Source organism: Piliocolobus tephrosceles, chromosome 4 (genome assembly GCF_002776525.5).
Source record: "Piliocolobus tephrosceles isolate RC106 chromosome 4, ASM277652v3, whole genome shotgun sequence".
Classification (NCBI taxonomy): Eukaryota; Metazoa; Chordata; class Mammalia; order Primates; family Cercopithecidae; genus Piliocolobus; species Piliocolobus tephrosceles.
Window position 1 is genome coordinate 77195597 of NC_045437.1, and position 18654 is coordinate 77214250.

General features: G+C 40.9%; 1 protein-coding gene and 1 pseudogene across 2 annotated transcripts in view; one reads left to right on the plus strand and one right to left on the minus strand.

Moving 5' to 3' along the window:
• FAM151B (family with sequence similarity 151 member B) overlaps positions 1-18654 on the plus strand; it is a 57614-nt gene that overhangs the window by 16110 nt on the left and 22850 nt on the right. For both annotated transcript variants that reach the window (XM_026454263.1, XM_026454264.1), the window contains 2 exons: positions 5355-5480; positions 17487-17652. In XM_026454263.1, the coding sequence (XP_026310048.1) occupies positions 5355-5480; positions 17487-17652 (292 nt within the window). The remainder of the gene's footprint in view (positions 1-5354; positions 5481-17486; positions 17653-18654) is intronic.
• LOC111544483 lies at positions 2066-2962 on the minus strand (annotated as a pseudogene).

Sequence of the window (18654 nt, forward strand, 5' to 3'; positions counted from 1 at the left end):
TTTTTTTTTTTTTTTTTTTTGAGATGGAGTCTCGCTCTGTCGCTCGGGCTGGAGTGCAGTGGCCGGATCTCAGCTCACTGCAAGATCCGCCTCCTGGGTTTACGCCATTCTCCTGCCTCAGCCTCCCCAGTAGCTGGGACTACGGGCGCCCGCCACCTCGCCCGGCTAGATTTTTGTATTTTTTAGTAGAGACGGGGTTTCACCATGTTAGCCAGGATGGTCTCGATCTCCTGACCTCGTGATCCGCCCGTCTCGGCCTCCCAAAGTGCTGGGATTACAGGCTTGAGCCACCGCGCCCGGCCCCAAATCAGTATTTTTTTTAATGAAATATTATTGCTGGAGGTGTCCCAGACAGGCCTGGCTGTAGTAGTGAGTGATCTGGGGGGGTCTCAGCACCCTCCCCAGGGGGTGCATCTCAGCACCCTCTTTCCGTCCTTCCTGTCCAGCCCCAGCCTCAGGCATGGGCTGTGGACTCCTGGGCCAGAGCCCTCGCTGTGATAGGTGCTCCCTGGGCCTCCTGGGTGGATGAAGCCAGGTGTCGCCCCCTCGGGGAGCCCTGGGGTGAGCCGCCGGGGCCCCCCTGCTGCCATCCTCCCCCCCTCCCGATATGCATCTCACTCTGGGTGTCTTGGTCTTTTATTTTTTGTGTCATTTGTATAACTCTAAACACCCATGATAGTAGCTTCAAACTGGAAATAGCGAAATAAAATAACTCAGTCTGCAGCCCCCCCCCCAAAAAAAAAGAATCACTTGAACACAGGAGGCGGAGATTGCAGTGAGCTGAGATCATCGCCCTGCACTCCAACCTGAGTGACAGAGCAAGACTGTCTCAAAATAAATAGATAAATAAATGAATAAATAAACTGCTCAAAAACTCAATCTTAAAAAAGTTGCAATTATTTTTGCCTTTCTCTTGGCCCTGTTTTCAGAGTTCCAGCCTGTTTAAATAATAATACTAAGACCCTAGATCATAGGTAATTGGATCCTCTTTTAAGTTTTGAGATATATACAGTTGTGGCTTAAATACAGACTAACAATTTCACTTAGTAAAAGGGTAAGGAAAACTTTTTACTGTAAATGTTTTCAAATTCTAGAGTCCTGGTACTTTATTACTACTTTGTAGGTTGCCTTTATAAAAATTCTGAATGCAGTATGTGTAGTTGAAAAGTGCTGTGGAAATATCCAATATGAACCATTAACCAACATTTAGGTTTTTCTGGTAACGGCATGCTTATCAGATCTCTAAATCATTTGGTGTATCTCAAAACCTTCCTTTTTTTTTTTTTTTTTTTTTTTTGAGACGGAGTCTCGCTCTGTCGCCCAGGCTAGAGTGCAGTGGCCGGTTCTCAGCTCACTGCAAGCTCCGCCTCCCGGGTTTACGCCATTCTCCTGCCTCAGCCTCCCGAGTAGGTGGGGCTACAGGCGCCCGCCACCTTGCCCGGCTAGTTTTTTGTGTTTTTTCAGTAGAGACGGGGTTTCACCATGTTAGCCAGGATGGTCTCGATTTCCTGACCTCGTGATCCGCCCGTCTCGGCCTCCCAAAGTGCTGGGAATCTGCCCGTCTCGGCCTCCAAAAGTGCTGGGAAAGCCTTCATTTTTAACAACCACATTAGTCATATATTCTATCATGCATATGTACTGCTTTAATTATTTTCCTATTGTCGGACATTTGTTATAGCCAATCAATAATGTGCCTTCTAAAATGGCTACCTTAATATTTTAAAGCATGATGGCCATGTGTTGCCATCTTAGTATGAAAGGTCTGTGACTCTATTATATATGCCAAATAGGGCCATGTGTTTTGAGTGGGAGACTGCTTTGGGGATAGTGAATCCTCCACCTAATTCTCCTTTTTTTTTAAATTCTGCAGCCCAGTATTAGAAGTGATTGCGAAGTCCCTCCTATGTTAGTTAGAATTTGTCTTTGTATGCCCCTCCATTCTCTGATCAAATTTTGCTTTTTCTCAATATCTTATCAGCAGTTTCCGATAGGTTTTAGGTTTTTGGTTTTTTGGGGGGGTTTTAAAAAAGATGTTAGCTCACATCTTTTATTAACTCATACACAATTACTTGTCTTCTGGTTTGTTGAAGCAGTAAGTCAGACAACATTTGCCACAATAATGTCTGTCAAAGTAGCTTGCCATAAACACTCCAGCAGCATCTGAATGGCACTCTCGACAAAGGTAACTAATTCTGCCATTCTCATCTACCTTATAGTATTTCAGGACAGCCAGCTTCACCTTCTTTCTCTTGTGTTTATTATTCTTGGGAGTGGTGTAAGACTTCTTCCTTTTCTTAGCACCACCACAAAGTCTCAACCCAAGATAAAGAGTAGACTCCTTTTGAATGTTGTAGTCAGACAGAGTACGTCCATCTTCCAGTTGCTTGCCAGCAAGGATCCGGCTTTGTGGATCAGGAGGAATTCCTGGATTTTGGCCTTTACCTTTTCTTATTGTGTCCGAGGGTTCAACCTTGAGGGTGGTGGTCTTCCCAGGAAGGGTTTTTACGAAATCTGTGTTTTGGTGGCAGCTCCACCACAGATGGCAGATGGGGAAAAGACAAAGAAAAAAAGAAGAAGCAGTTGCAGATTTTTAACTGTTGTTAGGCAGAGTTAACAAACAAGTAATTAACAGAGGAAAGAATCTCATGCTTGGGAACTTTGCAGCCACTTGCTAGGCTCTTAATAAACGTTCGAAGCATGAACAAGGATTAGGGAGGTAAAATTATGGACACCTTTCGTTCAGCATTTTCTTCCTGTATGTTATGATACAGTATGGAGTGGATCTGGGTTCAGATATTTTTGCTACCACTTATCTTAGTCTTTGTTAACTCACATATTTTAATGCTTAATCAAGAGAAAATATGTTATACCAAAAAGTAGTTGAAGGATATGAGAATTACATATATTGCACATGCTAGATAAACTTATGAATCCTAATTCAAGAGATTACTTGCTCACTCATATAGATGTTGCTGAGAATAATCTGAAGGTAGATATGCAGTAAAATATGCAATTTAAATATTAAATTGTTAATACAAATGTAGAATGGGGCTTCGGGTAGAAAAAAAAAGTGTGTAAAACTTAGAATTTTAAATATAGCTTTGGCTTTACCTCAGTTGTCCTTATATTTCTGGGACCAGGATTGTAGAGAACATCATATGTAATTTCCAGCTTTTAAATATATGCTTGAGTTTTAGTTTCTTCCTACATTCTTATGCTTCTGATGTTCAGACTATCCTATATGTCTACTAATTATAATATATAACATGTTTATATTATATACTTGCCACATCATACTTGTTCTCTATTTTTAAAATCTTATATTTTTCCCAGTCTGACTACTTTGTTATTATCCCTCAATATCTTTTCTGTGCTTTGTTAAATTTTTTTTTCACCCCATAACTCAGCAATCCCTTTCCCGGTCATATACCCAAAGGAAATGAAATCACCACTTTGTAAAGATATCTGCACCCCCATGTCCATTGCAGCATTATTTACAGTAGCCAGGGTATGGAAACAACAAGTGTTTGTTGATAGATGAGTGAATAAATAAACTGTGGTACACAGATAAAATGGAATATTATTCAGTCCTAAAGAAGAATGAGAACTTGCCATTTTCCACAACATGGATGAGACCGGAGGACATTATGCTAAGTAAAATAAGCCAGACACTTATTTTTACTTATTTCTAAGTAAAATAAGAAAAATAATGCATGATCTCACTTATATGTGGAATTTTAAAAAATCAAATATAACAGAAATAGATGACAAACCAATGGCTACGGGGAAGGGAGATGCAGAGGAAATGGGGAGATGTAGGTTAGAGGATACAGAACAGATATATAAGATGAGCAAGTTGCCTCTTTTTCCGGCTGGAACCTTGGAAGGTGTAGAAGACAAGAAGGTTCCTGCTGTGCCAGAAACCCTTAAGAAAAAGCAAAGGAATTTCGCAGAGCTGAAGATCAAGTGCCTGAGAAAGACGTTTGACCAAAAGATGCTTCGAAAGGCAAGGAGGAAGCTTATCTATGAAAAAGCAAAGCACTGTCACAAGGAATATAGGCAGATACACAGAACTGAAATTCGAATGGCAAGGATGGCAAGAAAAGCTGGCAACTTCTATATACCTGCAGAACCCAAATTGGCGTTTGTCCTCAGGATCAGAGGTGTCAATGGTGTGAGCCCAAAGGTCCAAAAGGTGTTGCAGCTTCTTCGCCTTCATGAAATCTTCATGGGAACCTTTGTGAAGCTCAACAGGCTTCAGTTAACATGCTGAGGATTGTAGAACCATATATTGCTTGGGGGTACCCAAATCTGAAGTCAGTAATCTACAAGCATGGTTATGGCAAAATCAATAAGAAGCGAATTGCTTTAACAGATAACACTTTGTTTGCTCGATCTATTGGTAAATACGGCATCATCTACGTGGAGGATCTGATTCATGAGATCTATACTGTTGGAAAACACTTCAGAGAAGCAAATAACTTCCTGTGGCCCTTCAAATTATCTTATCCATGAGGTGGAATGGAGAAAAAGACCATCCATTTTTTAATTTAATTTAATTTTATTTTATTTCATTTCATTTCATTTTAATTTTTTATTTTATTTTATTTTATTTTTGAGACAGAGTCTTGCTCTGTCATCTAGGCTAGAGTGCAGTGGCGTGATCTTAGCTCACTGCAACCTCCACCTCCCATGTTCAAGTGATTCTCCTGCCTCAGCCTCTGGAGTAACTGGGATTACAGGCGTGTGCCACCACACCTGGCTAATTTTTTTTTTGTATTTTTGTTAGAGACGGGGTTTCACTATGTTGGCCATGCTGGTCTTGAGCTCCTGACCTCAAGTAATCTGCCTGCCTCAGCCTCCCAAAATTCTGGGATTACAGGTGTGAGCCACTGCGCCTAGCGGAGAGACCACCCATTTTGTAGAAGGGAGAGATGCTGGCAGCAGGGAGGACCAGATCAACAGGCTTATTAGAAGAATGAACTAAGATGTCTACCATGATTATTTTTCTAAGTTGGTTGGTTAATAAACAGTACCTGCTCTCAAATTAAAAAAAAAAAAAAAAAAGGTGAACAAGTCAAGATCTAATGTGTAACATGAGGACTCCAGGTAATAAAATTGTACTGTATATAAGGGATTCATGTTAAATGAGATTTTAGCTGTTCTTGCCACACACAGAGAAAATAGATAGGTGAGATGATGGATATGTTAATTTGCTTCATTATAGTAACCTTTTTACTATCTATATCACATAACAGCATATGTGTATCTTAAATATATACAACAAAATTAATTTTAAAAATTTTGTCCTATAAAAAACAATATTAATTTACATGTAAATACTGTTATTTTAGGATCTTGGAGTGAGAATATACTGGAGTATTTTCTGAGAAATAGCCAGATTACAGCAGAAGATGGCGCTGAAATCACCTGGTATCATGCAGCTAACCACAAGGCACAAATGAATGAGGCACTGAAAAGTAAGTTAGTACAGTTACTTGTAATTTACTTTGGATAATAGATTAATTCAACTCCTTTTTTGATATCTAGGTATGTTTTCAGATACTAGAGACAGGTGATCCAAGTGTAAGTTCCAGGCTGACATGAGTATTTTATTTTTTATTATTTAATTATTATGTATTCATTTCTAGAGATACAGTCTCTTTCTGTTGCCCAGGCTGGAATACAAAGGTGTAATCACAGCTCATTGCAGGCTCAAACTCCTGGGCTCAGGCAATCTGTGAGCCACCACACCAGGCTGAACATTTTTATAAAGTGTTTCATTTTGTTTACAAAATGGACAAATTACATAATGGAAGAATTTTCGTATTTTCCAGAAGCAATTTGCCTGTTATGTGCGATTCGAAACTCTCATATATTACTATATTTACTTATATATCTAGTGATTTGAGTAAAACTTTTAAGATGAGGACCATGTATCTTACATATTTTTATGTCTTTCGACATGTATTAATGAGAAACCCAGTCAATATTTGTTCAGTGGATGGATGAAGCCATTGTATACCAATTTATAATGAATAAATAATTGGGTAATATTTATGCCTAAGCTAGAAATCAAGCCTTTAGTTTACTGATTCAACCTGTAATCATTGTATGTATATCCCTTCATTATACAGATGAACATTACAGCAGTGTTTGTCGGCCTTTTCCTATAAAGTGCTCATGTTGGCTGCAGCCAGAAAGGGGAATGAAAGCATATCACCACAGGGCTGGGGCAGAGCTTGCAGTACCTGGTCCAACAGGAAATTGCCTTGAAGTTCCATATTATTGTCAAAACACTGTTTTAAGTTGTATTTTTCTTCTCAAAAGGAAGAACTTTGTCTTGTTTCATATTGAATCCTTAATGCCTAAAACAGTGCATAGCATATAATAACTACACAATGATTATTTAGTAAATGAATTTTGGCAAAATTGATGCCTCAGGAAATGGTTGATTAATGATTGCCAGGAACTGTAAGGAGTCAATGCTAATATACAGGGTTTCTTTTTTGGATGATGAAATTTTTCTAGAATTAGAGAATGGTAATAGTTGCATAATCTTCTGAATACACTAAATTAAAACCACTAAAGGGTTCACTTTAAAAGGGTGAATTTTATAGTATGTAAATTATGTCTCAGTTTTTAAAAATGAAAAAATGATAGGAAGAAATAAAACCATTATTCACAGACAATATGATTGTATATATAGAAAACAAAAAGGATTCTATAGATAAATGATCATAATAAATAGGTGAACTTAGAAAATCTCAGGATGTGATCAGGGGCTGCTGGCTCATGCCTGTAATCCTAGCACTTTGGGAAGCCAAGGTGGATGGATCATTTGACCCCAGGAGTTCAAGATCAACCTAGGCAACATAGTGAGACCCTGTCTTTACAAAAATAGAAAAATTAGCCAGGCATGGTGGCATGTACCTGTAGTCACAGCTACTCAAGAAGCTGAGGCAGGAGGATCGATTGAGCCCATGAGGTAGAGGCGGCAGTGAGCTGTGATCGCGCCATTGCACTCCGGCCTAGGTGACAGAGTGAGACCTTGTCTCAAAATAAATAAATAAATAAATAAATCTCATGATTCAAGGTCAAAATAGAAAATAAATTCTGTTTAACAACTGAAAATCCAGAAATACAACTTAAAAAAATTATACAATTTGTATAATAATAGTATATACAATTTATATAATAATAGTATATACAAAGCCCTTTTGCTGTCATAGCCTGGGGATGGTGAAAAGTTACTTTGGTCTGCTGAACAGGAGTTGATGAAGCAAGGCAAAGTCTGGCCATGGTCACAAGCTGGAGCTCCTATGGGTAAGGCAACATATGCCTTGATATACAGACTTCCTCCTCTGGCTGCCCCTGTTATATGAGACTATTAGAACCATGCAGTCTCCCAAGCAGAAGTGTGCCCTCACTTTTAAAAGTGAGCTGTGGATGGGAGAGTAGGGAGAGGGGCTGGGTAGCTTCTATATCTTCTGTGTCTCCATGCCAGGTCTCCTTCTCTTGTTAGGACTGTTAATATTAGTCTATCCAACTGCTTATTGATGTTTCCACTTAGAGATCTCTCATGCGTCTCAAATTTACGTTATATGAATTGAGATTCTTGACTATATTTACTAACCTGCACTTCCTATGATCTTTCCTGTCTCAGGAAATGGCACCACAATCTACTTAAATGTTTCAACCAGAAATCTAGGAGTCATTTATTTGCTCCTTTCTTTTCCTTTTTCTTTTTTTTTTTTTTTTTGAGACGGAGTCTCCCTCTGTCGCCCAGGCTGGAGTGCAGTGGTGCGATCTCGGCTCACTGCAAGCTCTGCCTCCCGGGTTCACGCCATTCTCCTGCCTCAGCCTCCCGAGTAGCTGGGACTACAGGTGCCCGCCACCACGCCCGGCTAGTTTTTGTTTTTTTTTTTTTTTTGTATTTTTTAGTAGAGACGGGGTTTCACCGTGTTAGCCAGGATGGTCTCGATCTCCTGACCTCGTGATCCGCCCGTCTCGGCCTCCCAAAGTGCTGGGATTACAGGCATGAGCCACCGCGCCAGGCCTTCGCTCCTTTCTTTATTGTAGTATCTAATATATCATCCAGTCATTATGATTCTATTCCAAAATACATTTTGAATTAGTCCACAACTCTCCATCTTTCTTATTATCCTAGAAGCCACCAGAATTTCTTGCTTGTACTGCTGTAGTTTCCCGTCTTTCATGTAGGAGACCTTAGGAACATACTTTACATGGGCCCAGAGACTCCTCAACTTGCCCATTTACCGATTTTTTTTCTATCTATTGGAAATAGTGGAATTAGCAAACTATTACTTTTTTTTTTTTTCTTTTGAGTCTCAATCTGTCGCCAGGCTGGAGTGCAGTGGCGCGCTCTAGGCTCACTGCAACCTCCGCCTCCCGGGTTCCAGCTATCATCCTGCTTCAGCCTCTGAGTAGCTGGGACTACAGGCGTGTGCCACCACGCCCAGCTAATTTTTGTATTTTTAGTAGAGATGGGGTTTCACCATGTTGGCCAGGATGGTCTCCATCTCCGGATCTCGTGATCTGCCCGCCTTGACCTCCCAAAGTGCTGGGATTAGACTATTACTCTTAAATGAAAGATTCCAAGCTTTCGTGCCCCTTCATAACCACATTGATAAAGGAAACCTACAACCCCCTTCCCCAGCTTCATCCTGGGAAAATAATAAAAGACTAGATCATCTATCTTTCTGCAAATTCACTTGCCCTATTGTCCTTGCAGAGGTTTGGCCATAGGGTAAAAGAACAACTGCTCTGTATCTGCCCTGCCCTTGGCGAGATAAGCCACACAAACATCAGGACTCAGTACTATTCACATGATTGAAGAATTCCACCTTTGGCAGAGGGCTGGAAGCTGTTTGGATAGTACCTGGACATTGCTTAGAATTGCATTTGATAGAGAATGAAAGGAATATAAAACTCTTTGATTGGTCTTGGTGTTTTGGTGTTTATTTTGTTTTTTTTGTTGTTGTTTAATTTTTGTAGAGTCTGGTCTCAAACTCCTGGCTTCAAGCAATCCTCCTGCCTCAGCCTCCCAAAGTGCTGGGATTACAGATGTGAGCACCACACCCAGCCATTTTGTTATTTTATGCTTTGCCTCACTGTAATTAAAAGAGCCTAAATATGGTATAGCTTAGAGAAGAGAGACACAGCAAACATCTGTTGCGTTCTTACTGCATCACCAGTCCCCTTTTCTTTCTTCCTATAAGAACTTTTTTTTTTTTTTTTTGAGACATCTCGCACTGTCGCCTGGGCTGGAGGGCAATGGCGCGATCTCAGTTTACTGCAGCCTCTGCCTCCCGGATTCACACAATCCTTCTGCTTCAGCCTCCCAAGTAGCTGGGATTACAGGCTCACACCACTATACCCAGCTAATTTTTTGTATTTTTAGTAGAACGAGGTTTCACTGTGTTGGCCAGGCTGGTCTCGAACTCCTGACCTCGTGATCCTCCCGCCTCAGCCTCCCAATGTGCTGGGATTACAGGCGTGAGCCACCACACCCAGGCAAGAACTTTGCTTTTATTAAGGTATCCATTTCTGCTCCATGCAAGCGTATGGAAACTGATTTCATTTGTAGCTCCAGGGGTGGATTACCATAAGTTAATCAGCACTTGAGGTTTTCCTGATGATTCATATTGTACCCATGGTGGGCAAGTGATCAAACTGGGCTCAATTAGACTCAAGTAAAGTAATTATATCTATAATTACCAAAGAAGTTTTATATCTTAAAATTGAAATATGTGAACATGAAAATATGTAGCCCCAGTGGTTATTGGTAGCTGTCTTAACATCATGAGATGAAATTGCCTTACGATGAAGACACCACCAATGACAGTGAAGAAAAGAGACATGAAGATCACGATAACGTCACTGAGCTGCTGATTGTACCACACTTAAAGCTCACCTGACCCCTGGACTTTTAGTTATTTGAGATGATAAATCTGCTAGCTTGAATCCGAATTTCTCTTTATTTGCAGCCAGAAGCATCCAGTAGATTTATGAGTCCATCCTAATTGGATAGATTATGTTCCCTGCTTCCACACTTGTCCCTGTCCAGTTTATTTTCCACCCAGCATCCAAAGTGGTATATTTAGACATAAATCAAGCCTCTTTATTAGTCCAAATGGTGTTCTGTTTAAAATCTTTAATATAATTGCTAGATGGAAACATGTTTGGTTCTATTGCTTTGGTTTCCAAGGGGAGAGATTTTTTTCCCTAAAGGCTTTGACCTCTTGCCTCACTGTTTATTTCCATCACAGAGGTGGAGAGACTGTTTTGGTTTGTAGTTCTTGGCGGGGTGGAGTTAATCTATCAAATGCCCTAGGCCAAGCGAGGTGGCTCATGCCTGTAATCCCAGCACTTTGGGAGGCCCAGACCAACCTGGCCAACATGGTGAAACCCCATCTCTACTAAAAATACAAAAATTAGCTGGGCGTGGTGTTGCACGCCTATAGTCCCAGCTACTTGGGAGGCTGAGGCGGGAGAATCACTTGAACCCAGGAAGCGGAGGTTGCAGTGAGCCAAGATCACACTACTGCACTCCAGCCTGGGTGACAGGGTGAGACTCCGTCTCAAAAAAAAAAAAAAGAAAGAAAAAGTGCTGGACAAGGGAGTGAGCTCTTCTCTTCCACAGGGAAATAGCCATCTGGATATTTGTATTTGTTACAACTTTGCTTCGAAGGGACTATTCCAAGATTTGGACTAGAGGGTGACTGTGGCAGTTAGCAGGTAGCAGGTGCAGGCTCATTTAGCTCTCAACTAAGCTGTGTCCTCTGACCTAGCTTTAGAGGTAATACAAGTATACTTTGATCCCTGTCTACTTAACTTGGCTATTTTATTTCTCAAGATCCATTTGGAGACCAGGTGTGGCTCATGCCTGTAATCCCAGCACGTTGGCAGGCCGAGGCAGGCCTCAAACCAGGAGTTTGAGACCAGCCTGGGCAACATGGAGAAACCCTGTCTCTACTAAAAATACAAAAATTAGCTGGACATGGTGGTGCATGCCTGTAATCCCAGCTACTCAGGAGGCTGAGGCAGGAGAATCGTTTGAACCTGGGAGACAGAGGCTGCAGTGAGCTGAGACTGTGCCACTGCACTCCAGCCTGGCGACAGAGCGAGACTCTGTCTGGAAAAAAATAAAAAAATTTAAAAATCCATTTGGAGAAAGGGGTGCTATTTATTGGTACCTTCAAACCACCTCAATAACCTGAAGGCCCTGCATAGACTGGCCTGTGTCTCCAAGTCCACCTTCACGGTGTTTTCACATTCCTAGAAATTCCCACACTGGCCTCACAGCAGTGCCTCACGTGGCTACGCTCCCTCCTTCTTGGGCTGTCATACACATTCTTTCCTGGAAAGCTCTTTTCCCCACACTCTGCCTTGCTAACTCCTTAAGCTGATCCTTTGGTACCGGCTGAATTGTCACTTCCTCAAAAAGACTTTTCCTGACTCCAGAATCAAAATTCAGGAAGCACCTTCCTATGTGGCCTTTTGTGACTGGCTTCTTTCAATTAGTATGTTTTCAAAGTTCAGCTATTTTCTAGTGTGTATCAGTTCTTTATTCATTTTTATGGCTGAATCATTTTTTTGTGTGTGGATATACCACATTTTGTTTATCCATTCATCAATTGATAGACGTTGGTTGTTTCACTTTTTTGCTACCATGATTACTGCTGCTATAAACATTTCATATACAGGTGTTTTTGTGGACATGTGTTTTCAGTTCTCTTGCTTATATGTCTAGGAGTAGAATTGCTGGATCATATGGTAACTATATGTTTAACTTTTTAAAGAACTGCCAAACTCTTCCAAAGTGCCTGCTTGCTCCTTTTTACATTCCTCCCAGCAGTGTGGATAAGGGTTCTAGTTTCTCCACATCTTTGCCAACACTTGTTATTGTACATTTTTAAAAAAATTATAGCCAGCTCTGTGTATGTGAGTTGGTGTCTCATTGTGGTGTAGATTTACATCCCCTAAAGACTAATGCTGGTGAGCATCTCTTTGTGTGCTTTTTGGAAATTGGCTCATATTTGCAGCTGAGTAGCTTTCTTAGCCTGTTCTCTGCCTGTAGAAATTTGGGAGCCCACAGACCTCTTTTCGTTTTGAACTGTCTCTGTCCTTTTGTGTCCAAGTAGATCTATCTTCCTTAAAAATATAGTGGGCGTTTAATATATTAAATTTAATCAGAAGCCACACCCCCAAGTCTCTTTGAGGTAGACCTCGCTCTACTTTGGTATGCAAGTTAAGGTACTGTGGGCAACACCCTTAAGATTCCAGAAGATTCCATATCTAGCTATGTGGCTACATGAGGCACCTTCTTTCCGAGGGCTTAATAAAGGGTCGTATGGTTGTACCCTTGGCTTGATATTGACACTGAGGCCATATTTTAATAGTGGTGCTATGGTTTGAATGTTTGTTCCATCCAAAACTCATGTTGAAATGTTTTGTTTTTTTTAGAGATAACATCTCACTCTGTCACCCAGGCTGTAGTGCAGTGTCACAATCACAGCTCACTACAGCCTTGACCTCTTAGGCTTAAGCGATTCTCCCTCCTCAGCCTTCCACGTAGCTGGGACTACAGGCCTGTGCCACCAGCATGCCTGGCTAATTTCTTTTTTTTTTTAGTAGAGATGAGGTCTCACTATGTTGCCTAGGCTGGTCTTGAACTGGCTAATTTTTTTTTTTTTTCAGTAGAGATGAGGTCTCACTACGTTGCCCAGGCTGATCTTGAACTCCTATGCTCAAGTGATCCTTCCGCCTCTGCCTCCCAAAGTGCTGGGATTACAGGAGTGAGCCACCACTCTGGCTTCATGTTGAAATTTAATAGCCAGTGTAACACTACTGGGAGGTGATTAGGCCATGAGGGTTTCACCTTCATGGGTGGATTTAATGCCATAATAAAAGGACTTTGGAAAGTGGGTCTTCTCTGCCTCTGCCTTCCACCAGGTGAAAATGCAGTGAGAAGGCCCTCTTTAAGTATCAGCACTTTGATATTGGATTTCCCAGTCTCCAGAATGGTGAGCCAATAAATGTCTGTTTATTATAAATTACCCAGTCTGTTATTCTGTCATCACAGTATAACACAGACTAAGACAGGCAACACCGTAGATTTAACTTTTGGCCCAAGGCTGTCTCTTACTTTGAGAATCTCTTGCCAGCTGGAGAGGACAGGAATAAGAAACAGTTTTATTTTTGAATTCAGGAAGTCCTGAGTTGGAAATATTTTCTCTATATGCTGCTGAAAATCTGAAACGTTAATTATGTAGCTTAGCTCTTTTTTCTCATTGTTTATCATGAGTGGTTAAAAGAAGCCAGTTGCCACTTTTCACCATTTCCCCTGGAAACCTCGTCAGCCAAATACACAGATTTATTGGGTATCCTCTCCATCTTCCACCAGTTGCTGCAGTGACAGTGTTGCCAGAAGAATAAAACGAGCTTATTGTTCTCAAGCTTCCAATAAGAATTTCTGCACTGCTCTTCCAACCTCCATGAACAGTTCCCTCCTTGCCTTTCTTAGCCTCCACCAGGTCACAAAGCCAGTGCCACATGTTTCAGGTTTTTGATATGGCAACACTCCACTTTCAGGTACCTATTGCTTTTTATCTATTGCTGTGTAATAGAATACCCAAAAATGAGTGACTTAAAATAGCAGTAGTTTATTTTTTCCTCATGATTTTGTGGGTCAGCTGTGTGGTTCTTCTGTTGCATGTAGTACGGGCTGAGGACGTTCATATAGCTGCATTCATCTGGGAGCTCAGCTGGGCCTGGAAATTCTAAAATGACCTCACTCATATGTCAGTGGCCTTAATGCTCTGTCAGATAGGAAGTCTTACTTCTCCATGTGGCTTCTCTCTCTCTACGTGGTCTATCAGTCTTCAGAAATCTTGCCTAAATGTCTTTACATGGTGGCTGGATTTCAAGAGTAAGAAAGCTGAAAGTGCCAGCTGTTTTAAAGGCTAGGCCTAGAACTGACAGTTTTATTTCCACTACCTTCTGTTGATCAAAGCAGGTCACAAGTGGTGCGGATCACAATCCCAAAAGACACAATCCCAAATGCCATTTCCCAAGTGTTGAAATACTGAAAGATCAAAATCCATAGTCTAAAATCTCTAATGTCTAATTGAGTGCCCAAACTATAATGATATATTTAAAATTAGGTGCAATCAAGGCTTCTAAGAGTGAATTTCAAGTTGTTACCAGTAAAGTTTGTCTTTTTCATTCAGCCTGATGCCTTTGACAGAGAACTCAGATGAGTGGATTGGCCATGTGAGATGGCAGTGACAGAAACTTCAGTTTAAAATGCCTTATGGATCTGCATTGGCATTCATTCCAGCTGATGAAATTCCAGGAGTTTTTAGTAAATTAAAGCTGCATTTGCATGAAGAAGCCAGAGAAATTACTGACTGGTTTGAAGATAATGACATGCATGGTCGGATAAGAAGACACACCATGAGGTTGCTGTTTGACCATCAGTATTGTTTCCACCAAATTTGTGTTATGCATATAAGTGCATGTGAAATGGATTTCCACGTACCCAAAACAGCATAGAAACATGGCACAGAAGATGGGAAAATTTAATAGGGAATACTCATGCAGGTGCATATCAAATCATAGAAGTTGTTCAGAAAAAACAGTGCCACATAGAAAATGAATCTGAATGTATTCTCCAAGGAGACTCATGCCCTAGAAGAAAAAATGTGGCTGGTTGTGGTGGCTCTCACCTGTAATCCTAGCACTTTGAGAGGCCGAGGTGAGAGAATCATTTGAGTCCAGGAGTTTTTGAGACCAGCCTGGGCAACACAGTGAGACCTCGTCTCTACTAAAAATTTTAAAAAATTAGCAGGGTGTGGTGGTGCATGCCTGTAGTCCTGGCTACTCAGGTGGCTGAGGCAGGAGGATCCCTGGAGTCCAGGAGTTTGAGGTTGCAACAGAGCGAGACTCTGTCTCAAAAAGAAAAAAAAAAAAAGAAGAAGAAAAAAGAAAGAAAAGAAAGAAGAAAGCAACTATTCATTGCAGTGCAAGTTGGCCACCTCTTATGGAGTACACTTATGCGATTACCTATCATCTATCCCACTTTTTTCATGTGTCGAAGTTTCTTTTTCGTTTTTGTCCACTAGTATTTATCTTTTTTGAAAAATTTTTTTGAGATGGGAGTCTTGCTGTGTTGGCCAGGCTGGAGTGCAGTGGCATGATCTCAGTTCACTGCAACCTCCACCTCCTGGGTTCAAGTGATTCTTCTGCCTCAGCCTCCTGAGTAGCTGGGATTACAGGTGCACACCATCACGCCTGGCTAAATTTTGAGTTTTTAGTAGATATGGGGTTTCTCCATGTTGGCCAGGTTGGTCTCGAACTCTTGACCTCAGGTGATCTGCCTGCCTTGGCCTCCCAAAGTGCTAGGATTACAGGCGTGAGCCACCATGCTTGGCTATTTCTACTATTTTAAATTGTCAACATTATTTTTTATAATTCACTATGCTACATATTTCATCTTTGCGTTGTTTTCGGTATTGGAGGTATAGATTGTATAAAGACTTTTAGAGTGTTCTAATTTGTTTTATGCATTTTTTTTCAAATTTGACTCCACAGAGGTGCGTTTTCACAACATTGACTTTGTGTATAACCATTGTGCTTATTGATAAAAATGTTGAAACTTTCACAATAAATGAAGAGATATCCATTTGTACATCTGCATTTGTGAAAGATAAAATTTCTCAAGATCACAGTTCTTTGGGTGACTACATGTGTGATGGCAACCCATCACAGTTTTTGACTGATGTTGTCAGGAGACTTAGGTTTTTCATCAAGTTATTTCAGATGACTGCAGTTATTTAAGCTATTTCTTTATGACTACAGCTCATTTGCTCATAACTGTTATATCTCTGCAACTGATTAATATACCTGGATGTTTATGCTTGCAAAAATGTGTGTTATTTTTGCCTATTTTATTGTGTAAAGTGACCTTTGAAGTGTTCTGCCATGTTTTCATGGGTTTCTCAAATAAATGCCCTTTTAAAAATGAACAGAATGGGCACAGTGGCTCATGTCTGTAATCCCAGCACTTGAGGAGGCCAAAGCAAGATTACTTGAGCCCAGGAGTTCAAGACCAGCTTGGGCAACATAGTGAGACCCTGTCTCTACAAGAGATATATTTTTAAAAAATCAGCTGGGCATAGTGGCACACACCTGTAGTCCTCGCTACTCAGGAGGCTGAGGCAGGAGGATTGCCTGAGCTCAGGAGGTCAAAGCTTTGGTGAAGTACCATGCTGCTACTATATCAGCCTGGATGACAGGGTAAGACCCTGTCTCTAAAAAAAAAAAAAAGAAAAGGAAACTTAAAAAAATGTAAGTAAATGTATTTTAAAGAGTTTTTAAAATTATTTTTTTCCGATATTTTCAGGATTTTGATCTTTCAGGATTGTGATTTTGGGGATTTTAGACTTTAGGGATTTTGATCTTCTGGGATTTCAAAATTCGAGATTATGTTATTTTGGGAATTATGGCCCCAACCCGCCACGAGACCAGCCCAGCTGAAGAGGCAGGGAAGGGGAAGTTGATGGGGAGAGCGGTATGCCTGTACGGGAGGAGTTGTTGGCAGCCATCTTGGAGGCAGTGTGTCACAGCCGGCTGAACATACTTATACCGTGTCTGCTGAAGCTCATTACCTGCTCAAAGGATGTCTGCCTTTAAGCAGTAACTAAACTGTAAGTCAAAGAAGTGAATTTTTATTTTATTTATTTATTTATTTATTTTTTCCTGAGATGGAGTCTCGCTCTGTCGCCCAGGCTGGAGTGCAGTGGCCGGATCTCAGCTCACTGCAAGCGCCGCCTCCCGGGTTTACGCCATTCTCCTGCCTCAGCCTCCGAGTAGCTGGGACTACAGGTGCCCGCCACCTCGCCCGGCTAATTTTTTGTATTTTTAGTAGAGACGGGGTTTCACCGTGTTAGCCAGGATGGTCTCGATCTCCTGACCTCATGATCCGCCCGTCTCGGCCTCCCAAAGTGCTGGGATTACAGGCTTGAGCCACTGCGCCCGGCCAGAAGTGAATTTTTAATGTGGACTTTCAAACATGAGCAATGAATATCCATAATTTCTAATTTGAGGACTGAGGAGATAAAAGTACAATTTTTATTCCCAGAAAACTTCAGCACTTATTAAGCCTTCCATTATGTATGCACTTTGCTAGGTATTAGAAAGAAATTCAAAAGTATGTCAACAGCTTAAGATCTGTGTGACTTAGGGAAAATCATTTAACTTCTTGGCATCTGTTTGCTAATCTAAAAAATAAGGACCACGGGTTCGGGCCTTGTATACTGCCTGGCATGAGATCATTGCTCACTGAGTGTTACTTTTCTTTCCTTTTTGTTATCTTCCTCAAAAGGATACTGAACATGGCGGCTCCTGTAGTTCTGTGCCCTGTTTTCTTAGCATTAACTGAAGTTCTTTTATCTGGACAGGTACTGCTCACATGATAGAGGCTGATGTCCTTCTTCCAAGTGATGGATCAGAACACAGCCAGCCAATTATGGCCCACCCCCCTGAAACAAACAGTGATAATACTCTACAGGAGTGGCTGACTGAAGTTACGAAAAGCAATAAAGGCATCAAGCTGGATTTCAAAAGGTATTTGTATAAACATGTTCAATTTTCTGGGAAAAAATGAATAGCTGTGCCTGACTACCTTTTTTTTTTTTTTATGTTATCCAAACTGAAAATGGGATTGTAGACTCTATTTCAGGACTGAACCTAAATGAACCTAAGACCCACTGAGTTATTTACTAAAATTGCTTTTTGGAGACCCTTAAAGGCTAACGTTAGATTAATTTTTATAAAGGAATTTATCATAAGTGACCACTGTGACAACAGAAAGGTAAGTTAAAAATGTTACATTTGTTAGAAAGTAATCCAGGAGAGAGAGAGCTGGGAGAAATTCATTGAGCTAGTTAATGCATACCCTATTTGATTTATATTATTATATTTGTAAATGGAGTTATTTAGAATTCTCCAATAACCAAAGTGTTCCTTAAAAATAATACTTGGAGGCAGCCGGGCGCGGTGGCTTAAACCTGTAATTCCAGCACTTTGGGAGACTGAGGTGGGCAGATCACCTGAGGTCAGGAGTTCAAGACCAGCCTGACCAAAATGGCGAAACCCCACCTCTACTAAAAATACAAAAATTAGCCAGGCATGGTGGTGGGCGCCTGTAATCACAGCTACTGGGGAGACTGAGGCAGGAGAATTGCTTGAACCTGGGAGGCGGAGATTGCAGTGAGCCGAGATTGCGCCATTGAATTCCAGCCTGGGCGACAAGAGCAAAACTCCCTCTCAAATGATAATAATAGTAGTAATAATAATAATAATATTTGGAGGCATTAATACTGAAGAGCAAGAGTAAGCTGTCATTTTCTTCACTGTGGCCATCACAGGAAATTTTACTTTTGTAGTATTTTGGCAGTGTAAAAATGATAAAGAAAGCCAGAAATATACAGCAACACTTCAGAAGCACACTGTAAAGCTTATGAAGGCAGCTGCTATTGAAATCTAGGATTGGCAGTAAGCCTACTTCATCTCTGAGTAATATTTTTAAATAGAATTATCTCAAGAAATTAATAAGGACTTGGAATC